Here is a 25,271-nt window from a genome sequence, read left to right on the forward strand (position 1 = left end):
TGCCGGGTGATTCACAATGACTTCAGGATTTCTTTCCTGAGTGGCAATTGCTAATTCAGAGGCTAAAACTTGGGGTGGGGAATCTGTGTATGTATTTTGTGTGTCTTCCCTGCCGCCCCATAACCACCTGGAGTATCATCTGCTGTTTCTTTGCCCACACTCTGTGTTATGAAAGCTTTCTGCAGCTCCTCGCAATCTGTTGTGGATTTTTAGCCGTTGTGATTTGTTTCTGTGTCATCTGCACATTTAGCTGCCTTGACACTTTTTTGCAGCTCGGATCCTCAGACCGTTGTTGCTAGTTCCCTCCATTATAGAAATTGACCATATGTAACACACACACATAGGGACGCGGGTGGCGCTGTGGGGTAAAGCCTCAGTGCATAGGGCTTGCCGATCGAAAGGTCGGCGGTTCGAATCCCTGCGGCGGGGTGCGCTCCCGCTGTTCGGTCCCAGCGCCTGCCAACCTAGCAGTTCGAAAGCACTCCCGGGTGCAAGTAGATAAATAGGGACCGTTTACTAGCGGGAAGGTAAACGGCGTTTCCATGTGCAGCTCTGGCTCGCCAGAGCAGCGATGTCACGCTGGCCACGTGACCCGGAAGTGTCTCCGGACAGCACTGGCCCTTGGCCTCTTTGAGTGAGATGGGCGCACAACCCTAGAGTCTGTCAAGACTGGCCCGTACGGGCAGGGGTACCTTTACCTTTACCTTTAACACACACACACACACACACACACAGAGAGAGAGAGAGAGAGAGAGAGAGAGAGAGAGAGAGAGAATGTGCTTTGGCCAGTTGTCTAGTCATGAAAAAAGGTGCATAATCCTAAGCAAGCAATAAGTATTTCAGGACCTGAGCTATAAATGCTGCAAGGCTTTTGCAGTGTACGTCTGACGTATAAAAAAATAACAATGAGGCGTTTTGCTTAGGTTGCTTCTCTCTCTTCCTTGGCCAAAGTCGGTTGTTAGCGCAGATCCCATGTCTAAGCAAAGCCTCTAATGCGATAAATTCAGCTACAGACTAAGCAGGAGATATTCTCTTGCTGTCTGCGCAGAAGTGTTTGTTTATGCTGGAGCTGATTTTGCAGGCGCCGCTGTACTTAAGGAATTTGAAATGTTATGCCAGCCTGGTGATTTGGGCTGATTTTGTGTCTGCCGTGAATGCTTTTGAGCTAGGATCAAAGTTGGATCTTCCCTCTTTCTGTGCATACAGCCTGGGTAATAATGTTGCAACCAGATGGCAAAGTGTCTGTAAACACTGAGCACTGAAGGCTCCAACGATGCCCTTTCTGTGACAGCTAAGAGTCATTGTGGTTACTTTTATTTACTACTTTAAAATTGGTACAAGCTGGATTAAAGAGCCTTCTAAGGGTATCTATCGCACTGTGTTTTCAGACATAGGAACATAGGAAGTAGCCTTATACCTAGTCAGACTATTGATCCATCTAGCTCAATATCGTCTTCACTGGCTGTCAGTAGGTCTCCAGGGTTTTGGACATTTTCATCCCCAACCCAGAGATGCTCAGGATTGAGTCAGGCAACTTGTGCTTGCAGAGCTGATGCTCTGCTTCTGAGCTATGTGTGGTGTAGTGGTTAAGAGCAGTAGTCTCCTAATCTGGGGAACCGGGTTCGCGTCTCCGCTCCTCCACATGCAGCTGCTGGGTGACCTTGGGCTAGTCACACTTCTCTGAAGTCTCTCACAGAGTGTTTGTTGTGGGGGAGGAAGGGAAAGGAGAATGTTAGCCGCTTTGAGACTCCTTCGGGTAGTGATAAAGCGGGATATCAAATCCAAACTCTTCTTCTTCTTCTATGGCCCTCCCCCAAATTGGTATCGGCAGTCAACGGTTTACGGTTTTCCCTAAGAGATGTGTCCAAAACATTGGCTGTCTAAAGTGCAGCTCATTCCCTATGTTACATTTCTGTGTGCATACACATGTGCACTCATCTGTGAATTATGTGCTTAAAAATAAAATGTCGTTTCCTTCCCATTTCTTGCAAAATGCCCATAGCTGGAAACAGATACATAATTTTTTTAAAAAAAACAACAACCCCAAGCATGATTGAAAACAATATTATACCAAAATGGACAGGAGCAGTAAATAAAACCTCTGGAGCTGCAGTCAAGCGTCGGTCAGCAATAAAAGAAACACATGTTAACTCTTTATTCAAGGAACCAAAACAGTGCAGGCCTAGTGATCCCATCAACTCTTCCCAGTAGGCCTTGCCCCAACAGGGCAGTTGCGAGAAGTTCCCCATCTTCCCACTACAGTGCTACCTCAGGTTAAGAACTTAATTCGTTCTGGAGGTCCGTTCTTAACCTGAAACTGTTCTTAACCTGAAGCACCACTTTAGCTAATGGGGCCTCCCGTTGCTGCCACGCTGCTGGAGCCCAATTTCTGTTCTCATTCTGAAGCAAAGTTCTTAACCCAAGGTACTATTTCTGGGTTAGCAGAGTCTGTAACCTGAAGCGTCTGTAACCCGAGGTATCACTGTACTTCCTAAGACTCCTCCTCTCCAGGGTCTTTCCCAAGCAGTCGCAAACTGTGCCTGCACACAACCTCCCTCTGCTCTGCCCTCTTCATTTCTCTGCGTGTTCTAGACCAGGAAAAAAGGGAGCTGGTTGCAGCAGGAGGGGGAAACTTCATGGTTTTTTCAGCAGCCGTCCTCTCTGTCTTCTGGCCCTCCTCCTCTTCTGCCTCCGAGTCTGAACTGCCCTCTGGCACCGTCTCTTCCTGCCCACCAAACCCTGTTCCCTTTTCTGCTTCCGACACCACCACCTCCCAGTCTGCTCCCTCCTCTCCCTCTGGTCACTCATGGTCATCCCACCACCAGTTTCCTGGCTCTGAGCCATCTTTCCCTGGGGGTTCCCTTGGGGGGGGTTCCCCAGCAGGTGCCTCCCACCATTCCTCTGCATCCAAGCAAATCCATGACAGGAACTGAGGGAGCTGGGGGGGGGGGGGAATGATCAAGAACTGCAGAAACCATAGGCCAGCCAGAACCCAAAAGTTTTTAACCAGCAGGGAGGGGTCCAAATGGGGACATGCAGTTCGATGGATCAAGGGCCACAACAGGGAAAGCTGTTTCATGTGTTCCCACCACCCACATTTCAGTGTGCAATGTGCAAAAGAGCTTTGCCAACTGATTGGAGATAATCGGCAGGATATTTCGGGGGCGCTGGTCCATTTTTGCAAATGATCTGGCTTTGGGTGCTAGGATTGAAGAATGCATTGCATTTCCATATATCAGGCAGGGTTGGAGAATCCTGTGGCTCTCCAGCTCTTGTTGGACTCTTAACTCCCATTGGCTCTGCTGGCTGAGCCTGATGGGAGGTGGAGTCCGCCAACATGTGGATGCTCACAGGATCCCGCTGTCAAGCAAAGAGGTTGCAGAATGTCAGTTTAGAATGGGATGCCATTGCATGAGACACCATGCACCTTTGTCAGCGCCAGCTAGATAGCTGACAACTTGCAAACCTTCTCTCATCCCCCCCCCCCCAAATCCTATGGTTACATAAGCAGCAATTTTCTCAGCGGGGGCGGAAAGAAACCAAACCAATTTTAAGTGAAATCCGATTCCCGATGTAAGTAAACGTAAATCTCATCAGACTCGTGTGGATAGACATCTGGGTCTAGCTCCAGGAAGTGGCAGTCAGTCCCTTGTGGTTCTTGCGCATAAGTCTCTATCAGGACTTGGGCGACAACAATGCAAGGATCTTGATTTACATCTAATTAAATGTCAACGATTTGAATTAGATTTCCCTCCAATGTGACTAGAATTCCTCAGCCAGGAGTCTTTGATACCCCGCTGAACTTAATTAAAAAGCTTGCACAGTGGGAGGAATGACAGCATGTGAATAGTGAATCACGAGGGTTCGGAAAAGCCCCACGTGCCACACGGAGTCCCAGAAGGGTACCAATGCTGGCGAAATTTTATTGTTACTTTTCTGAAAGGGGTGAGGCTTTGCCCCCTTGATTTGATCTGCAGTTCGCGCAGCACACATCCCACGATGCAGAGTTGCCCCTGGGCTGTTTCAGCTGTGGGGCTTTCTGGACTCTAACCATCTGATGAGCTTTCTGCACTGCTTTGCAGGTGAGGCAGAGGCAAATGTGCTCAGCCAATATTTATGTGTTTTTAAAACCTATATCCCGCTTTTCACCACCTGAGTCTCAAAGCAGCTTACAACAGACCCTCTAAGTGTCCCTGTTTTCCAGGGACAGTCACAGATTTTCAGAAGCCATCCCGGTTTCTGATTTGATTCCAGAATGTCCCATTTTTCCTTAGGACTTCCCTATTTTCATCAGGGAAATGTTGGAGGGTATGGAGTTAGGTGACCCCCTGAGTCAAGGAGATCAGTAACTATGCAACCTTTAGAAAACATCCGAAGGCAGCCTTGTGTAGGAAGTTTTAAAAATGTTTTAATTATGTTTTTATATCTGTTGGAAGCCGTGCAGAATGACTGTGGCAACCCAAGTCTGATGGGCGGCGTATAACTAATAAAATTCTTTTTTCTTATGGAATTGGACGTCCCTGTTTTCATCAGAGGAATGTTGGATGGTATGCTTACAACATTAGGCGTATACAGTACAGTCATACCTTGGAAGTCGAATGGAATCCGTTCTGGAAGTCCGTTCAAGTTCCAAAACATTCAGAAACCAAAGCACGGCTTGTGATTGGCTGTGGGAAGCACCTGCAGCCAGTCGGAAGCCCCATCGGATGTTTGGCTTCCAAAATAATGTTTGAAAACTGGAACACTCAATTCCAGTTTTAGATCGTTCAGGAGCCGGAATGTTCAACTCCCAAGGCTTTTGGAAGCCGAGGTACGACTGTATACAAACTATTTTAAGCAGAAATTAAACATCAGAAATTTAAACAAAGAACTTCGGCGGTAATATTAAAGCCACTGATCTCTGTAGGTATTAGCAAGGTTGAGGCTACAACCCTCAGTAGCTATATAAATCAACATTAACCAAGTAAAACTGTAGGCAAAGCATATGTTCCAAATGCCTCTCAAAATGGCAGTGTTTTCATAAGCTGCTTTTAATGCAGTAAAGATGCAGCCTGATGGGCCTTGAGAAAGAGAGCGAAATCCACAGTGTTGAGAGCACTGCTGAGAAGATAATCACTAAATGATTCCCCCCTTGGGCAAAGGATCCTTTAAGAAGTTCTACTGTGATTACTTTTATAATCAGGAAGACACTCACAGTATTCTTTAGTTATGTAGGATCCAGACGATGTCTGGCTTTAAAAGGAATTCACTTTAAACCCCACGGCTTGACATATAAGAGGGACCACTGGTAGTGTGTAAATCAAGTGTGACTGTTACTATTATTTTTTAGTACGTACGCCTGCAGTTTTGCAGCTTGACCCTGTACATTTCACCTAGCTGGTGGGACCTGCTTCCTAGTAAATATGTTTACTAGGATAGTACACATGGACAGCTCAGCTGGTACAGCATGAGACTCTATCTCTGGGTGATACGTTTGTGCCCCACATTGGACGAAGAGATTCCTGCATTGCAGGGGGTTGAACTAGATGACCCATGGGACCCCTTCCATCTCTACAATTCTGTGACCCTGTCTTTGGGATTTGTGGGATATGGGTGGCGCTGTGGGTTAAACCACAGAGCCTAGGACTTGCCGATTAGAAGGTTGGCGGTTCGAATCCCCGCGACGGGGTGAGCTCCTGTTGCTCGGTCCCTGCTCCTGCCAACCTAGCAGTTCGAAAGCACGTCAAAGTGCAAGTAAATAAATAGGTACCGCTCCGGTGGGAAGGTAAACTGCATTTCCATGCACTGCTCTGGTTTGCCAGAAGCTGCTTAGTCATGATGGCCACACAACCCGGAAGCTGTACACCGGCTCCCTTGGCCAAGTGAGATGAGCACCGCAACCCCAGAGTCGTCCGTGACTGGACCTAATGGTCAGGGGTCCCTTTACCTTTATTTTTGGGGTTGCAGCCTTGGCTAGACAGGTCCAATGCTGCGAATCATAGAATTGGAGAGTTGGAAGGGACCCCATGGGTCATCTATCCCCACCCCTTGCAATGCAGGAATCTCAACTAAAGCTTCCATGGCTGTCAAACTTCTGCTTAAAAACCTCCGAGGAAGGAGAGTCTGCAACCTCCCGAGGGAGTGCGTTCCACTGCTAGACAGCTCTTACTGGCAAAAAGTTTTTCCAGGTGTTTAGTTGGAATCTCCTTTCCTGTAACATGACCCTACGGAGCAGGAGAAACCAGCTTGCTCTGTCTCCCACGCAACAGCCCTTTAGATGTTTGAAGGTGGCTATCGTATCTCCTCAGTTTCCTCTTCCCCAGGCTAGTGCATGCATCCCCCCCACCCCACTACTAAAGTTACTGAGCTTTTTTTTTTTACATTTCTCCCCCAGGGCAATGTCCATCTGGGATAGCAGTCTACAGATTACCGCGATGTGCAGCGTGGTGGGGGCGTGGCTTGGAGCATTTCCTATTCCACTGGATTGGGATCGTCCATGGCAGGTTGGTTTCTTCATCTTATATGTGAATGAACATTGGCCGATCAGACCTCTAAGTCTTCCATGCCATTTCCAAGAGCAGCCGTACCCCCTTTGAGAAACTTGGAAGCAGGGCATGAAGGAGGTGGCCTTCCCTGTTGCTATTCCTCAAGCCTCTGCTGTATTCTGTCCCTGAACCTGGAGATTTACCTCTTTTGGAAAAACTGCCATTGATAGACTTATCCTCCAGGTTGCTTTGTTAATGGTCCAGGAATGTCATTGTTGGAGTTCAGTCCACGTGACCTCTCAGCGCTGCTCCCTTGATGTCTCAGGGGGGGCCACGTGTTTTTTCTGCCATCTGAGAACGTGGCCTGCACTGCTGCAGCTTCCCCCCATTAAAAGCACTTAACAAGATGCATCTGGAGCGGACTATTGGCGCCAAATTGATCTGCAAAAGTGGCGTGGCCCAGCCCTGTGCCCGAAAACAATACTTTGCAGTTTTCGAAAAAGCAGAGCTCTGGCAAGCTTTGCTGCCGGTGAGGAAAATGTGACGCTTGCAGGAAAGCTGTAAATGCAGCTGGCTGAGCGGCTACTGGCAATTGATGCCATTTTCAGAGTTGCATAACCCCTGCAGGTCAGTTCAAGAGCTTTCTGACTTTAAAACCAATCTAAAGCAGTTTCTTTCTCCTTTCGCAAGCGGAGGGGAGAGGGAATAGTCCGTGAAAATGGATGAACCTGTTCTCCCGGCTCCAACCACAGGGAAGGAATTTATTTTAGCCATATTGCAACTTAGATCTCTTAGTGGCATTAACGCAGACTTTGTTTCAGATTAAAATAAACCTGAGCTGATTCTAATGTCTCCCTTTCTATGAATACATAAGCACAGTGTGCGTGCACACACACACACACACACACACACACACACACAGACACCCTTCTAAGTGTAAAGGGCACACACAAGTATCTTTAGAAAATTCCAAAGTAGCTAGTAGAGAAGGATTGAGTTACTGCTTTCAAGTCTTTTAAAGAGGCCCAGGTCTAATTCTACACTTCCACACTCTTCACCCTTGCTAGGATGATGATCATAATGATGATGATAATAATAATAAATTTCATTTATACCCCGCACTCCCCAGCCAAGGCCGGGCTTAGGGCGGCTAACAACCAATAAAAACAAGTTGAATGAGTACAACTTAAAAACAAGATTAAAATACAACATTAAAAACATTAAAATGTAGCCTCATCACAGGAGGAGAAAGGAAAAAAGAAAGAGGGAGGAGCTCAAGTTGATTCCAATCCAAAGGCCAGGCGGAACAACTCTGTCTTACAGGCCCTGCGGAAAGAAATCAGATTCCGCAGGGCCCTAGTCTCATGAGACAGAGCGTTCCACCAGACCGGAACCAGAGTTGAAAAGGCCCTGGCTCTGGTTGAAGCCAATCTAACTTCCTTAGGGCCTGGGACCTCTAGGGTGTTGCTATTTGTGGACCTTAAGGTCCTCCATGGGGCATACTGGGAGAGGATGCATGTACATGGGGCCGTGTGCATCTAAATACAAAACAAACTGGGAATCGGCTGATGGGCAGGAAGCAGGACCTGGAATGGACACTTAGCCTGGTCTGCAAGCAGAAGGGGTGGCAATCGGGTGGCACAGTTTGCACTGCACAGCATTTGGGCTGAACTATGAGAAGCCTTTCGACTGCTGATGGAGAGCTTCAAAGAGAAGTAGATGGGAGGCTCCCTTAGGGATCTCAGCAGCAGTCTCCAGAGAGCTAGTCCTGTTAGTCCATTGCAGCAAGAACAATTGTGACGGCTGCGTTCAACCTCCTCTATACGTCTCCAAATGCCAGCTGCTGACAGTCACAAGTGGGGAGAGTGTACCTGGACCCAGGTCCTGCTCGCAGGCTTCCCGCGAACATCTGGTTCATCGCTGAACTCAATAGGCCTTTGGCTTGATCCAGCAGGGCTCTTACGGGTCTTGCGGCATTTGAAAGGAGGAATCCCCAGGGGTCATCTAGTCCAGCCCCTTGCAATGCAGGAATTTCAACTAAAGCATCCATGGCAGATGGCCATCCAACCTCTGATTAAAAACCTCTAAGGAAACAGAGTACACAGCCTCTCGAGGGAGACCGTTCCACTGTTGCAAACAGCTCTTACTGTCAGAAAGTTCTTCCTGATGTTTAGTCGGAATCTCCTTTCTTGTAACATGAAGTTGTTGGTTTAAGACCACTTTGTGTACCTGACAAAGGGGGGTTTAGTCCATGAAAGATTATGCCTCAATAAATAGGTTAGTCTTTGAGCTCCTGCAAAACTCTTTGCTGTTTTAGGAAATTGCATGGCACTTATATTTTCCTAGGGACGTGGGTGGCGCTGTGGGTTAAACCACAGAGCCTAGGACTTGCCTATCAGAAGGTCGGCAGTTTGAATTCCCACGAGGGGTGAGCTCCCGTTTCTCGGTCCCAGCTCCTGCCAACCTAGCAGTTCGAAAGCATGTCAAAGTGCAAGTAGATAAATAGGTACCGCTCCGGTGGGAAGGTAAACGGTGTTTCCGTGCGCTGCTCTGGTTCGCCAGAAGAGGCTTAGTCATGCTGGCCACATGACCTGGAAGCTGTACGCCGGCTCCCTCGGCCAATAAAGCGAGATGGGTGCTGCAACCCCAGAGTCGGTCACGACGGGACCTAATGGTCAGGGGTCCCTTTACCTTTATATTTTCCTGTAAGACCAGCTCCCTCTCCCCCACCCCACCCAAGCTTTTGGAAGGGGCTGCACTGGCTCCCAACACGTTTAATCGCTCCATATTCATCCCTACCTAAACCAATTCTGGTTTCTTCCCCGCATGCAGTTGTGAAGTGGGCTCTGTCCACAAAATCATATTCCATAATAGCATTTCTTAGTCTTGAAGGAGCCACATCACTCTCTGCTGGTTTTGCTGCAGCAGACCCAACACGGCTCCCTCTGTGAAAGTTATTGCTTTGTTTTCTTTATTATCCTCTTTTATAGGGGAAATGGAAAGAATGTCTTCTTCTTGTTTACGATGCAAAAGCAGCTTGTAAATGGGCATTCATCTTGGTATTGTACTAGACCAAGGCGATGCAATAGATGGGGAGCCACTGGAGCGGAAAGATTTTATTGGGAAAAGCCAAACTTGTATCAATGACGGACTTTCAGAACTCAAAAGAAATATTGGTTGCGGAAGTTTGCCTTCTTGGGAGATCGGAGGCTTCCCAAAAATACATTCCCTGTGAATCAAGAGAGAAGTGTGAGGACATTTGGAAATGCCCCTAAATGGCTCCGACGGATTTGAGATGTAAGCAATGCCAAACACAGCAAGTGTTTGGGCTGCATCAATAGGAGTATAGCATCTAGATCAAGGGAAGTAATAGTGCCACTGTATTCTGCTCTGGTCAGACCTCACCTGGAGTACTGTGTCCAGTTCTGGGCACCACAGTTCAAGAAGGACACTGACAAACTGGAACGCGTCCAGAGGAGGGCAACCAAAATGGTCAAAGGCCTGGAAACGATGCCTTATGAGGAATGGCTAAGGGAGCTGGGCATGTTTAGCCTGGAGAAGAGGAGGTTAAGGGGTGATATGATAGCCATGTTCAAATATATAAAAGGATGTCACATAGAGGAGGGAGAAAGGTTGTTTTCTGCTGCTCCAGAGAAGCGGACACGGAGCAATGGATCCAAACTACAAGAAAGAAGATTCCACCTAAACATTAGGAAGAACTTCCTGACAGTAAGAGCTGCTCGACAGTGGAATTTGCTGCCAAGGAGTGTGGTGGAGTCTCCTTCTTTGGAGGTCTTTAAGCAGAGGCTTGGCAACCATATGTCAGGAGTGCTCTGATAGTGTTTCCTGCTTGGCAGGGGTTTGGACTCGATGGCCCTTGTGGTCTCTTCCAACTCTATAATTCTATGATTCTATTGTCATTCTGTGCCCGAATAACATAGGTCTGGAGGGCTTCCTTGTGAACTTCTGGCACTTCATGTTCCGGTTACAGGAAAAGGTTTAGGTTTTAATGGATTCACGCATTGGTTCCCACTGCAACATGCCCCCAGGTATTTTGCTCAGTACAATGACAAAGAGGGCACCAGGCGGTCCTCTCTGGGGAGACCATTCCAAGAGAAATTCATGGTGGTAGCTCGCTGCTGTTCTCTGTTCTTCTTCCTTGCAAAATGTCATTTGTTTCTGCCAGGGTAATGTGGCCCTTGGCCAAAAAAGGGCCCCCCACCCATCCCAGTCTAAAGGGTCTCGCAAAGATGCTTGTCCAGCTTCATTTTTGAAACGCTTCCTTCCCAACAGTTGATGTCAGTGCATCGAAAAAGGGGCAATAAAAGAGTTTGCCTGAAAGGCTACCCAAATCGCTACTGAAATTTCACATTTTCCTCACCATCCCATCTCTGCAAGCGTTGCAACTTGCCAGGTGGAATGACCCCCCCTCTGTCCCCCCCCTGCACACTGTTCTGGGTGGGGGTGCAAAAGCCCCATTGCACAAACAGAAGTCCTTATGCAAGACTTCCACTGATGTGACTGGTGAGTTGAATCCACCCTTACTTTTCACTTCCCCCTTTAGTGATTTGTTTGGGGGTTTTCCTCAACACTTTTGAGGGTTTTTTCTTCTTTTTCTTTCTCGCAACCAGGCAGTAAAGATTTGTGTTAGTCAGGTAACTTCCCGCGCCCACAAATCTGCACAAAACAGCCTGTTTCCTCAAATGCGGACATAAAAACTGCTGCCTTCAGCAAAATTTGGCTCCTGCAGAGGGGAGTATTTATAACGCAATATGAGCTATGAAATTAAAGTGGAAATAAAATTAAATGGGCTGAAAATAGAAATAGTTAGGCCTCATAAATATGTGTCATGCTAAGTATCACTTAATATGTTTTCCAAAAATAGACTGTTGTCTCGAATCCCTCCTTTTTCTTCTAAAATAATGTTTACAGTCTTTTAAAAAGACGTTGCTCTTTTAACTTAATGAAATTTCTGTAAGGCCCGTGATTACAACTCAAAACCAAAACCTATCTACATAATCAGTGGCATTCCGCCCCCCGCCCCTAAAATTACTTTCTTGGTAAACTCTTTTCCTCCTGTAATGAAGGCAGCTGCGGTTGATGGAGAATAGTTTGCTTGAGGCTGCTTAGCAAGTTCATGGCAGATGCGAGATCTGAGCCCCAGACTTTTAGCCACTGTGCTAACACCAACTCTTATTTCACAGACTTTCTAAGGCTTTCATTTCAGGGCTGCCTCAAATGCTATTTTTTGCTCACAAACAGAGTACAAAATACATACATTGCACCGCTCAGAAATCCATGGCCAAAGGCTAGTTTTTTAAACCTACAAAAACGGAAACTTTATTAAAGATACTAAAAAGTGGGGTTCCTGTATTTCAAGGGGTTGGACTAGATGACCCTTGAGGTTCTTCTACAATTCTCTGCTTCTGTGATTTGTATTTGCTGCTTGGACGAGTGAAACCGGCCACCTGTCTCCTTGATCCTTGCCCATCCTGGCTCATAAAAGCGATCTGGGAAGGGCTGGGCGATGGACTCCGTGGGGTGGTGAATGGACCCAGCCAATATGGCCAACTATTGCCCAGTCTCAAATCTTCCATTCTTGGGCAAGGTGATTGAGCGAGTGGTTGCTGAACAACTCCCGGCACTCCTGGAGGATGCAAACCATTTGGATCCCTTCCAGTTGGGATTCAGGCCTCATCATGGGACTGAAACTGCCTTGGTTGCGCTGGTCGATGATCTCTGGCGGGCTAGGGACAAAGGCGAAAGCTGTTTCCTAGTTCTGCTGGATCTCTAAGCGGCCTTTGATACCATCAAGCATGACATCCTTCTGGACCGTCTATAGGGACTGGGAGCTGGGGGCACTGCTACACAGTGGTTCCGCTCCTTCCTCCTGGGCCATATCCAGAAAGTGTGGGGGGGATGAGTGTTCGGACCCCTGGGCTCTCATTTGTGAGGTGCCTCAGGGTTCCGTCCTCTCCCCCATGCTTTTTAATATCTATATGAAGCCGCTGGGAGAGATCATCAGGGGGGTTGGGCTGGGTGTCTACTAGTATGCATATGATACCCAGCTCTATCTCTCATTTAATTCAGAACCAGTGAGGGCAGCGAAGGTCCTGTGTGAGTGTCTGGAGGCGGTTGGCAGATAGATGGTGGCTTACAGATTGAGGTTGAATCCTGACAAGACAGAAGTACTGTTCTTGGGGGACAGGGAGTGGGCTGGTGTGGAGGATTCCCTGGTCCTGAATGGGGTAACTGTGCCCCTGAAGGACCAGGTACGCAGCCTGCGAGTCATTTTGGACTCACAGCTGTCCATGGAGGCGCAGGTCAATTCTGTGTCCAGGGCAGCTGCTTACCAGCTCCATCTGGTACGCAGGCTGAGACCCTAACTGCCCGCAGACAGTCTTGCCAGAGTGGTGCATGCTCCAGTTATCTCCCTCTTGGACTACTGCTATGCGCTCTATGTGGGGCTACCTTTGAAGGTGACTCTGAAACTACAACTAATCCAGAATGTGGCAGCTAGACTGGTGACTGACGATATAACACCGGTCCTAAAGGATCTTCACTAGCTCTCAGTACATTTCCAAGCACAATTCAAGTGTTGGTGCTGACCTTTAAAGCCCTAAAAGTGGAAGAGAAAGATGGTTACTTTCCTGCTTTGGAAATTATTTTCATTTTTCCAGAAGGAAGTGTGCGACATGTAGAAAAGTGGGGAAAATGTGCAACCAGGAGAATGCAATCCTTTTGGATGCACAGCAGTCCATGGAGGTGCAGGTTAATTCTGTTTCCAGGGTGACTGTCTACGCTGGCTGAGACCCTACCTGCCTGCGCACTGTCATGCCAGAGTGGTATATGCCCTGGTTATCTCCCACTTGGATTACTGCAATGCGCTCTAATCTAGAACACAGCAGCTAGGCTGGTGACTGGGAGTGGCTGCCAGGACCATATAACTAACACTGGTTCCAAATAATCTACCCTGGCTCCCAGTATGTTTCCGAGCACAATTCAAAGTGCTGGTGCTGACCTTTAAAGCCCTAAACAGCCTCAGCCCAGTATACCTGAAGGAGCATCTCCACCCCCATTGCTCAGCCCAGACACTGAGGTCCTCCTCTGAGGGTCTTCTGGTTCCCTCACTGTGAGAAGCGAAGTTACAGGGAACCAGGCAGAGGGCCTTCTCGGTGGTGGCGCCCGCTCCTCCCATCATACATCAAAGAGATAAACAACTATCTGACTTTTAGAAGAAATCTGAAGGCAGCCCTGTTCAGGGAAGTTTTTAATGTTTAGGGAAGTTTTAAAGGATTGATGTTTCTATTACGTTTTTAGATATGGCTTGGGAAACCCAGCCAGATAATAAAATATATTACATAGGAATTGGTGTGAGATCAAGTCTGAAGGCAGCCCTTAGAATAAAAACTTTAATTTTTCCTGCCATATCCAAGAAAAAGCTAAACATTTGCCCTTGCCGCTTGCAAATCCAACCAGACTGTGACATTTCTATAGTTTATTCTACTTCTAGTTGCTGTTGAACAGAATCCTATCAAGTTTTTTCTTTAAAAAAATCTCAAAACTGTCAAATGTCTCTTTGTAGTCTTCAACCTGAATTGCCCATTACATGCAAATACTGTCCACTCCAGGATGTGAAACCACTTAGCGTAATGACACATTTTATTCAGTAACTAGACAAATGTTTCAGTGCATTCCATGAAAAGGAGACCCCGTCTCTTCGCCGAATGCAACGCTTGCAAACCTCAGTAAGCCGATGGCAAGTGAAAAAATCCCATTCTTCTATTTTGTGAAATGGAAAAAAGTGTGCTTTTATTTATTTATTTAATTTGTATACCACCCTTCATCTGCCGATCTCGGGGCGGTTCACAACATAAAAAGATGGCAAAGTTTAGTAAAAAAATTATTGTGTGCTCCTCTGGAATCCTAGAGTTGAAAGGGAGCTAGCGAACTTAGTCCTCAGCTAAGGCTAATATAGCTTGCAAAATCGTGTACCCAAAATATGACATGAATTCAGTGGAAACCAAGAATGGCGTTATTAAGGGTGATTTGGGGCAGACAGTTAAAGAAGGCATCGCTAGATTTTCTTTAAAAATTGCAAAGTTCAATAAATATATTTGCGTGAGGCAGCCGCCTTCATTACAGGAGAAGAGCTTACCAAGTCTTGCATAAACACGAAGTATATGAAAGGTAAAACGTGGAGGCTGCCTGCATGCCGTGCATTTGACGTTGCCCACCCAATCTGTTTTATGTCATCTTCAAAAGCTCCACGCCTGCTTTTGACATCCTGGCAAACAGCTGAGTGCAACTGGAAAGCGCTTGAACTTCTCCACAATGAGGATTGCAGATTTAGTCTTTCTGACCTATCTGGGGAGAGCTTCTGAAACCTTTAAAAACACTGACAGCTCAGGGATGTATACCGGGCCAAGTAAGATTTTCTGGTTTAACGTTGCTTGGTGGTAAAGACACCCCCCCCCCCAATGATGTGGGAACAAGAGTCTCCAGTAGCAGAGAGCATGGGTGAATCTGCAACCTGATGCGGATGGGGCCGGCTGTAGTGGGGATACAATTGGTAGGAAAACCTCCTGTGGCTCTGATATTCCTATATGCTCAACACACCACAGGGAATCAGTGTATGAGCATGGGTGAGACTGCAGTCCCGATCACATCATACACTTTAAAGCACTTTAACTGTCATGGCTTGCCCCAAAGAATCCTGGGAACTATGGGTTGTTAAAGGTGCTGAGAGTTCTTAGGAGAGCCTCTCGCAGAGCTACAATTCCCAGCAGCTTTAACAAACTACAGATCCCAATATCTTTAGGGAGCGGGGTGCCGTGATTGTTTAAAGGGTATAAGCATGCTTTGAATGTACGGGGTGGCTGTAGCCAGAGAGAGAAATGGAGCCAAAGTTTGGGATTCATGGGTGAATGTAATAGGCATAAAAGGTAAAGGTAAAGGGACGCCTGACCATTAGGTCCAGTCGTGGCCGACTGGGGTTGCGGCACTCATCTCGCTTTATTGGCCGAGGGAGCCGGCATACAGCTTCCGGGTCATGTGGCCAGCATGACTAAGCCGCTTCTGGCGAACCAGAGCAGCGCACAGAAACGCCATTTACCTTCCCGCCGGAGCGGTACCTATTTATCTACTTGCACTTTGACATGCTTTCGAACTGCTAGGTTGGCAGAAGCAGGGACCGAGCAACGGGAGCGAACCCAAGAGCCTGTGTGTGCCCCCACCAGGTTTAAAAATGTTTAATTTATCAATTAATTGTCTTCTCCCCATGCCACCTCTGAAGCTCGTATGGGAAATCCTACGTCAAATCCATGTTGGGCATGCACACAAAAGTTGTGTAGGTCTGTGGCTCCTGGCCATCCCATCTCCCCCTGCCCAAAATAGTGCAAAACAAAAGGAAGCAGTAGTTTATGCCAAGGTTTATTTACTGAACAAGCTATGCCACCGTTTTTTTGTTTTTGTTTTTTTGGAACTGGCTTGTCAAAGAACATTCCTAAGCTTATCACCCAAAGACCAGGCTCTGTTCCTATTGCAATGCCTCTGGCATTTATAACTGAGCAAGATGTGGGTGAATGTAAAAACGATGACTGTAGCATATGAAAAGATGGGGGAGTTATTTTTATTTTTCTGGTTCGGAAAGCACTTTTTCCAGCAAGAGGGGCAAAAAAGAAAAAAGCTATACCGTCTAGAAATCATCGCGGTAGCACTTGGCAGCTCCAGTTTTTGTTTTGAAGCGCACATTCATGAAATAGCAAGTATGCCCCAAGACAATTGATTCATAAAAGAGAAGCCATAAAGACTCTAATTTTCCGAAAACCGTCCTAGGCATTGCTAGTCTTCTGCTGCAGTCTTCACCATTTTGATGGCCTCCAGAGGCTTTGGCCTACAACTCCCAGCAGCCTCAGCCAGTACGTGCTTGCTGGGGCTGCTGGGAGTTGTAGGCCAAAAACATCTAGAGGGCACTGGATTGCTGACAGCTGTTCTAGTGTATCACTAAGCTCTTTGGACTAATGCACAGGTACAGGATTCCATCTCTTAAGTCACGACTAAGAGAAGGCTGCAGGATCTAAAAACTATACCTGCCTCTTCTTCCTTCAGCAAATTCCCTTTCTTGCCTAATCGAGCATTGAACAAACTTAGCCAATGGGTTACGAATCCTGGTCAAGCAGGGGACTAGATCAGCCTTGGCCAATGCGCCAACATCTCCCTTAAGCATGGATAGCAGTGGGTGGAGGAAATATACATTTCCCATGGCCTTAATCTGCCCTCTGAATTGTGCCTACAAGATCAGAGCTGTTCCATTTGCCCTGGCCTTTCCTGATGGACAGATAGAGGTGGGTTTAACCCAGCAGTGATGATATCTAGGAATGCTAGATATGATATCTAGGATATCTAGGAATGCTAGATATGATATCTAGGATATCTAGGAATCCATCGCTCATATTAAGAGAAGGATGCATGGTTAGCTTCAAATATACACAGTCTCCCTCCCCCCCGCCTTGACCATTGGACGATAAAAGGCACCGGAAGATAACTCAATATTTCATAAAAACCAGCATATCAGTGCCCAGATTATCCTCTAATCACAATTAGTCAATTCCTGATGAAATGTAAGTTTTATTTTGAATGAAAATGTCCAGTGGAGTTACAGCCTTCATTAGGCCACAGAACACAACATACTAGCGCTGAATATGCATTGGCTTACGTATAAGTCTCCTGCAAAAAATACGCGGCACCATCGTTAACGCAGGGGAGCAAGCACATCTTTGGTTTGAAAAGCAACTGCGAGAGAACCCATGAGCTTTTTCTGAAACCAGGACTAGAAAAACGGAAGCAAGGTCAATAAAGAGTACCTAAGGCACCTCATGAAAAGATGATTGCTGTCATCTTCGCTACACTCCTAAAGACCTCCAAATAATGCTCCATTATACTAAACACGCAAGCAGAGGAATGTGATGCTTAAGTGCAGGAAGACCGCATCGTCGTCAATTCCGGGTAGCAAAAATAAAAAGTTTTATTAACATGTCGTGAGGAAAAGATTAACGGCTAGAAGAAAAAAATTGCGGAAGTGGAAGCCACCAGCTCTTTCCCCTGCCTCCTCACCTCAAATACTTCCGTCCTGGAGTTTGTGCAATGCAAGCTTGGGGCAGAAGCGAAAAGCTGGAGAACGAAAACCCATTTTCTCACATGCCTGGGTTGCACTTTCTTTGCTGTCCAGGAGATGGGAGAACGGGAGAAACGAGGAGAACAAATCGTGCCTGTTGTAAAGATGAACGAAGTGTAGCATATACTCGTTTCAGAAAAACACAATGCACAGTGAGGATGGTCTGTACCCAGAGTGCGCAATAAAACAGCAGAACTTGGACTGCAGCACACTATCTTGCTCCCTCGCCTCTCGGCAAGTTGCGGCTTTTAAGTTAATAAAAGTTGGCCTTTTATGTTGCGATGGAGGCGATCAGGCTTCAAAAGTGGGGGAGTCTGTCATTTACTTCTTTCACTCACTGTTTGAAATCAGCCTTCTGTTTTGCCAGAATATTCAAGTCAATGTCGGAATGAATCATTGGCACCAAGAACGTTTTCTAACCTATTACTTGGAATAATTGCTCATTGCCCAGCTAGCTGCCTGCATGTAGGTGCCTGCAGCATTCAATTGCAAAGATCACTTTCCCACCACTCCAGAATTCTTAAATGTTCATTCAAACGCCCGCCCTATGCATGGATTGGGATAGCCTCACCCTGTGTCCCATGCCTGGGATGTCTGCTTAGGCATTGCTTGATACTAACACATAGTAGAGCCCGACCCATGAAGATGCTTTCTGTGTGGTCGCTGTATGCACAGACACACTTGTGAGGAGCACGAGTTGTGCAGATCAGAGCGATGCCCATTGGGCTCTTCATGCAACGGCCTTGATTTGAATGTGACTCCCAAGCACCTGACTGTCAGGGCAGGGAGCCAAGACAGTGCGCTCGGTTAGAATATTTGCATAGGGCTTCAGCATCATAGAGCAAATGTGGGCCACTGTTGAACCACTGGGACAGTATCAGCATTTGGCATCAGTTTGCCATCAGTGTACACAATGATGCCATTATGTTTTAATCTACAGCGATGACTGCCCGGCATAATAACTGCAAAGTTGGAGGACACTGCACACTACTACGTACAATTGTTCCTTTGATGCTTGCTTGGGCAGGGAATACATCAGTCTTGCACCCGGGATTATTTGTATTCCACACTTGTGCAATGCGCGAGTGCAAATTTGGTTCCCTGGCACAGATTTCATGATCTCGGGAGACTTTAGAAGTAGAAAGGTTGTAGTTTTCATGGTTGTGGAGGACTGCCAAGGGAAAACAACCAAGTAGTGTGTCACTAGTTTGCAGTCACAGGCGAAGAGCCTTTTTGCTAGGAGCTACAAAGTGTTTAAATTTCAGTGAGCCTATTTTTTATTCAGTTTTGCTCCTCTATATCTGTGCAGATATTTAAATCTTGGATTAGTTTGATCCTTTAGGAAGTCAAAATTTGAGAAGGGTTAGTTTACGCCAACCACTTTGGGGTTCTTAAACCTTTGCACATACATTTATCTCTTACATTTACTTGTGGGTTGGGTTCAGAGTTAGTTGATACGTAGAGTGTGGGACTTTAGTCAGCCATGACTTCACTTGCAATGCACCCATTTTAAAAGATGATTTTTGTATTTTTTTAACAACCCACTATTTAACTTGGCAACCAGCTGGCTTTTATGTTAATTTAATTTTTATGTGAGTTGTTATAAAAACTGAAGCAGCAGGCAAAATCTTAGAAGGGGGCCTCTCTCCTCTCACACCGGAGGGAATTCCTCATTTAAAATGCTGCCTGCTGTGAGTTGTAACATCACAGGACAGTAGCTATTCGTGAGTAAAAACTAGGACTACTTTGTAGTGCAGTTTGTCAGATTCTAACTAGTGGCTTCTTCTTTGCTGGGATTAGAATGGAACCCTGTCTGATTAATCAGACAGTTCCTACTTTGTTTTCAAAATCTGAATTAAGCTCGTTGGCCGTGTGTGTGTGTGTGTTTCTGCATTTCTGCATCTGATCTCCGCTTTCCCTTTTGGCTCCCTGACTAATTTTGTTGGGCCTCATTCACCAACTTTCAGGCACTTGCAGCCTTTTCAATGGAGAAAAGCACTTGTGGGGTACAGGGGCGAGGGGAGAGTTAGCAAACCCCAAAGATGCTGGGAAGACAATGTGCTTCCTGGCAGGGAGGCAGAGGCCGGTTTTGCAGAGACTTCCTCCCCCAACGGTTAGCAACCACTCAAGCAGAGCGTGACAATTTGTCGTCAACCGAATTTTGCTTTCCTCGTGGTGTATGGCAGAGATGGAGTTAGCTCAAGCTTGCAGATCTACTTTGGGGTCTTTCCCCTCTCCCTCTACTTCTAGAATCCCCAGATGTCCACCAGCAAGCACCAAGTGAAGAAGAGTAGCTCAGAAATAGAGGTGAACAAAGAACTAAGGGCTCTATCTCAGCTTAAGAATTCATTTCAAGGCCAGAACTCATCTCACAGCCCTTTCACAGAGTTATCCATTCCTAGGCTTTCCCCTACACCCTTCAGCAACTTAATTTGGCTGCAGAGTTGTGGCCTTGTTAAACAATCGGGAGTCAGAAATCCTTGGTGATCTACTGGTAAGCACCCAGAAGTCTGCTAGTGGATCTCAATCTACTTTCTGTCTATGGGCTTCCTTAGTAATGCTTCGTTCAAATTGTGCTTTGTGGCTAAACGCTTTGTCACAGCTTTTCAGCAATTAAAATCTGCCATGACTTTGGAGGGCAGGGAGGAGGGAGGAAGAAGTACAGGCTATAGTAACAGTCCACTATTACAGAAATAATAATAATAATAATAATAATAATAATAGCAAAGCAGGAGCACATCAGCAGCCCAGGCCCCAAAACTGGCGGGTTAAAACGCTCCACGTTAGTTCTGGGAATTATCAAGTGTCATCTGCAATAGCCAGAAAGCCTAGTTACATTTTAATGCACACACATGTTTAAAAACTGTACAACATTTAGTGTTCACGTAATAGATGCGTGATGAACCGCTAACACTTTTGGCATTCTCTGAGAAAGCAGGTCGAGCTCTGCAATGGATCCTGTACCGCGTTTTGGTTTCTTCGTTCGATTGCACGGGAAACTTGTGCTCCTAAAAGTACGTCGAGGCTCTCACCTCTTCCTTTCTCTCCTCTCTCCACGTGGCAATTCTCTTTCCTTCAGGTGTGGCCCATTTCCTGTTCGCTCGGAGCAACCTTTGGCTACGTGGCCGGTCTCCTTATTGCACCTTTGTGGATATACTGGAACAGGAAGCAGCTTACGTACAAAAGCAGATAGCTGGCGCAAAGAGAGAAGGCGTTTTTGTTGCTGTGCTGATTCCTGGCGTCGTGACTGCGCAGAGACCACGGTCAAAGCAGAAGGCGATCGAAACACTTTGGGAGCATCGTCAGGCCTTCCTCCTCCTCCTCCTCCTCACAGCACGTTTTGCATGCTGTGGCAACATGATGATGCATCTGTCGCTTGTCCTAAATTATGTTACCCCTGAGAGATCGTACTTTTCCTTCCAGCCTGAATAAAGTGTTTGTAACAGATGCTGCTTGCTCCTTCACTGATTTGGGATTTCCCTCCCACACATTCTGGATTTTGCCCACTGCCAGTTTCCTAAAATCAGCTTCCCAATTGATCTCGGATCTGTGGATAGAGCGTTGTTGTTTTAAGTGTATGTTTGCACGGTATTGGATATTTCACAGTATGTGTGGCCATCGTCCCGGCGGGTCTCACGTGATCAGGCAGCAATTAATGCACCTCGAGCCTATCCGTTTTTTCACCGTGTGTTTCTTTGGAGTTAAAATGGCTATGATAGCTTCATCGAAAACCGTCTTCAGTCCTTTCTGGGTTAAAGCCGAGCACTCCACGTAGCAGTAGGCTCCTATCTGTCAAGAAAACAAATGTCTTTAATAGCTGCACCGGCACACAAAGACACCTCCCTCCTCCCCAAACTCCATTTGCCGGCTTGTGGGCGCCTTTGTTTTTATGGAACACATCAAGGTTTGTTTTGTCTTTGCCCTGTGAAAAACATCCTACTGTTCTAACCCTCCAGGAAAAGAGGTTACGCCTTCACTTTGTCTTTCGGTGACAGATTTAGAATTCTTTTCATTAGGTGCAGTTTCTGAAGAAAACACATTAAGGCTGCACTCCTAAAGGGGGCAGGAGGGGGGAGAGGAAACGAAAGGAGGCCAGATCGCCACATCCAACACCCTGCTGGACTTGCATGGGCAAAACAGAGAAAAGGGCAGAATAGCACTCTTAACGCCCCTTCGTCATTTTCTGGAATTTTTCTCCCTCTTCAACCATTTCCCTCCCATTGGAAAGCTCCATGGCTGCCATAGTCCCCCCCCCCCCCCCGGTTTGTCAGTGTGCCGGGGGGCCTGCAAAGGGTTTGGATCATGTTCTGAGAAACTTCCCCACACCCCTAATTCAACCACCGACATGTCTCCAATTGGTCTCTATCAACACTGGAGCTCCGATGTAAGCAGCCTCAACCTTGTACAGTGGTACCTCGGGTTACATACGCTTCAGGTTACAGACTCTGCTAACCCAGAAACAGTACCTCGGGTTAAGAACTTTGCTTCAGGATGAGAACAGAAATCGTGCTCCGGCGGCGCGGCGGCAGCAGGAGGCCCCATTAGCTAAAGTGGTGCTTAAGGTTAAGAACAGTTTCAGGTTAAGAACAGACCTCTGGAACAAATTAAGTACGTAACCAGAGGTACCACTGTATATCTGAAGGAGCATTTCCACCCCCATCGTTCAGTCCAGACGCTGAGCTCCAGCTCCGAGGGTCTTCTGGCAATTCCCTCACTGTGAGAACTAAGGTTACAGGGAAACAGGCAGAGGGCCTTCTCGGTAGTGGCTCCCGCCCTGTGGAACACTGTCCCGTCAGATGTCAAAGAGATAAGTAACTACAGTGGTACCTTGGTTCCTGAACGGCTTAGTTGTTGAACAAATCGGCTCCTGGACCCCGCAAACCCAGAAGTGTTCTGGTTTGTGAACGTTTTTCAGAAGCCAACCATCCAACGCAGCTTCTGCTTGAGTGCAGGAAGCTCCTGCAGCCAATCAGAAGCCACACCTTGGTTTTCGAACCGTTTCAGGAGTCAAATGGATTCCCAGAACAGATTACGTTTGAGAACCAAGGTGCCACTGTATACAACTTTTAGAAGACATCTGAAGGCAGCCCTGTATAGAGAGGTTTTCAATGTTTTGGTATTTTATTATGTTTCTGTATATGCTGGAAGCCACCCAGAGTCAGTCAGATCAGTGGGGTATTACAGTGGTGCCCCGCAAGACGAATGCCTCGCAAGACGGAAAACCCGCTAGACGAAAGGGTTTTCCATTTTGGAGGTGCTTCGCAAAATGAATTTGCTATGGGCTTGCTTCGCAAGACGAAAATGTCTTGCAGTTCCTGGGGTTTTTTCCCCCCTCCCAGCCTTTTTCCCAAGCCCCTAAGCCGCTTAACAGCTGTTCGCTAAGCCGCTGAACAGCTGATCTAAGCCGCTTATCAGCTGATCTAAGCCGCTAATAGCCTTTTAGCAGCTAATCCGATAATCCCTTAAACCTTTAATAGCCGCTAATAGCCTTTTAGCAGCTAATCCGCTAATCCCTTAAGCCTTTAATAGTCGCTAATAGCCGCTAAACCGCTAATAGCGCTAATCCGCTAATGGGCTTGCTTCGCAAGACGAAAAAAACCGCAAGACGAAGAGACTCGCGGAACGGATTCTTTTCGTCTTGCGAGGCACCACTGTATTATTATTATTATTTAGGACAAGGGCCATGGTGGTTTGCACAGCAGCTGGAAGGAAACATCCGACCCAGATCTTCTCCATGCTCAGAGAGGGACTTCCCCTGTCCCCTGGGATGGGACCTTAGGACTGTAAGATCCAAGCAGTGACGTTTCTGTTAGTGTGTTTGATGGTTGTCAATGTGATCTTGAAGCATTTTAGGAACGCAGAGCGGGCAAAAGAAATCACAGAGGCAATTTTGTAGAGATGAAACTCTCCAGCAGGAATAAGCCGATAAACAAAAGTAGCTGTGGTAACCCGGCATCACCTCGACCGATATTTTAAGTAATATTCATTTTGGAATGCCCTAAAGGTAAGGCTAAACATTTTAAGTCTCAATGGCTCGCTTCGTTAATGTGTTTTATTGCTTTCCGTTGTGAAGAGTTGTTTTCTAATTATTAGAAAAGTATTAAATGGGCCACCCTCGTCAGGAATATTAAGGCTATGTTTTATTCATGAGCAAACCGGCTTCATTAACGGCTAATATTGTGCTGTGCTCACTAATTCGGCTATCTACGTATGCACCAAATACAGCAACCTCCGGTCACTGCTGTTTTCTGCGGAAAGGTTTTCCACTAAATAAGTCTGAAAAGAAGAATTGCGCCATTTGACATTTTTGATGATTTGAGAATTCACACTCCATCCAGAATGAAGTTGAGCACTGGGGTCATCATGAAAATGCACTCTCTGCGACATTATTGCCCAAACCATTTGCTCTCCAAGATCAGGCTCTGCAAAAACAGAAAGCTTACAGTGGAAACTGGCATGCGACAGCACTGATTGGCTGGTGCCTGTGCTGTCATGAACTCACCTCCCATTCTCAGATGCAATTTTAAAAATTGTTTCAGGATCAAGGCAATTTTTTAAAAAAACCAAACAAACAGGCACAATTATTTTCCTAGTTTTTCAATCAGTGCCACATGACAAATGCAAATAATTGGTTGACAGGGCATCTATCTATCTGTCACTCAATTGGCAAAGGACAACTATTTGCAAGAGCTTGGGATAACACTCCCCCATGGCTTTGCGCTGAAAGGTTTATTTCTGGTAGAAGAAGAAGAGGAGTTTGGATTTGATATCCCGCCTTTCACTCCCCTTCAGGAGTCTCAAACAATCTCCTTTCCCTTCCTCCCCCACAGCAAACACTCTGTGAGGTGAGTGGGGCTGGGAGACTTCAAAGAAGTGTGACTGGCCCAAGGTCACCCAGCAGCTGCATGTGGAGGAGTGGGGATGCGAACCCGGTTCCCCAGATTACAAGACTACTGCTCTTAACCACTACACCACACTGGCTCTCCCCACCTCAAAGTGAAATGCAAATTCCAAGTGTTATCAGTATTGACCAATGCTGTCATATAATGCTATCTAGGTAGGCACACACAATTACATTGCATTTGCGGAACTACAGGGCCTTCTCAGTGATGGCACCTCCTAGCCTCCCTCACAAATGGGGTTAAGAGAGCCGTGTCAGTTTGGAGGGCATTTGGGGGAAAACAGAAAACAAGTTGTCTTCATGTCCTTATTCAGCTCTGTTTTGCTGCTGGTGGTGTTGTGACGGTGTTGCTGTTTCCTTATGTTTTTATACGTCTTGTTTTTATATTGATGTTAAGCACCTCGCAGATCCTTTTAGATGCATCGGCAAGAATAAAATAAATGTTAAAGACTGATACACTTTTTTAAAAAAGTGAGAGAGAAAGGGTGAAGAGAAGAGGGAAGAAGAGAATACAGGACGCAACAGAGGAGGAAACTCCAGGCCAGATACCTCCAAATCTCTGAATGGCCAGCTTACCTCTTTTGCCAATTTCTGTCCCTGCTCCATACAAATTGGTTTCTCCTTCATGTCATTCAGCCTTGCTAAAGTTTTGGGGTCATCACGGAGATCGATCTGTTAGGAAATAAATGCGCACACTTTCTTATGTTCACTTCAGAATCCACTCTAGATA

At 46.5% G+C, this 25,271-nt stretch overlaps 2 protein-coding genes and 1 long non-coding RNA gene across 6 annotated transcripts in view; 1 reads left to right on the plus strand and 2 right to left on the minus strand.

Annotated features, from left to right (window-relative positions):
* Positions 1-21,087, plus strand: part of PIGF (phosphatidylinositol glycan anchor biosynthesis class F) — a 40,067-nt gene extending 18,980 nt beyond the window's left edge. For all 3 annotated transcript variants that reach the window (XM_083433180.1, XM_083433179.1, XM_083433181.1), the window contains exons 5-6: positions 6,374-6,482; positions 20,720-21,087. In XM_083433180.1, the coding sequence (XP_083289306.1) occupies positions 6,374-6,482; positions 20,720-20,833 (223 nt within the window). In that variant the 3' untranslated portion in view covers positions 20,834-21,087. The remainder of the gene's footprint in view (positions 1-6,373; positions 6,483-20,719) is intronic.
* The window catches only part of LOC310674257, an 83,521-nt gene that overhangs the window by 27,617 nt on the left and 30,633 nt on the right, over positions 1-25,271 (minus strand). The gene's annotated exons all lie outside the window — the stretch shown is intronic.
* RHOQ (ras homolog family member Q) overlaps positions 17,074-25,271 on the minus strand; it is a 35,020-nt gene continuing 26,822 nt past the window's right edge. Inside the window, exons 4-5 of one of the 2 annotated variants that reach the window (XM_083433198.1) lie at positions 25,118-25,213; positions 17,074-21,425 (exon numbers count right to left, since the gene is read on the minus strand). In XM_083433198.1, coding sequence (XP_083289324.1) covers positions 21,393-21,425; positions 25,118-25,213 — 129 coding nt within the window. In that variant the 3' untranslated portion in view covers positions 17,074-21,392. Of the gene's footprint in view, positions 21,430-25,117; positions 25,214-25,271 lie in introns of both variants that reach the window. The other variant, XM_083433197.1, reaches the window with a different exon arrangement.

Source organism: Podarcis tiliguerta (assembly GCF_965153285.1).
Source record: "Podarcis tiliguerta genome assembly, chromosome: 3".
Lineage (NCBI taxonomy): Eukaryota > Metazoa > Chordata > Lepidosauria > Squamata > Lacertidae > Podarcis > Podarcis tiliguerta.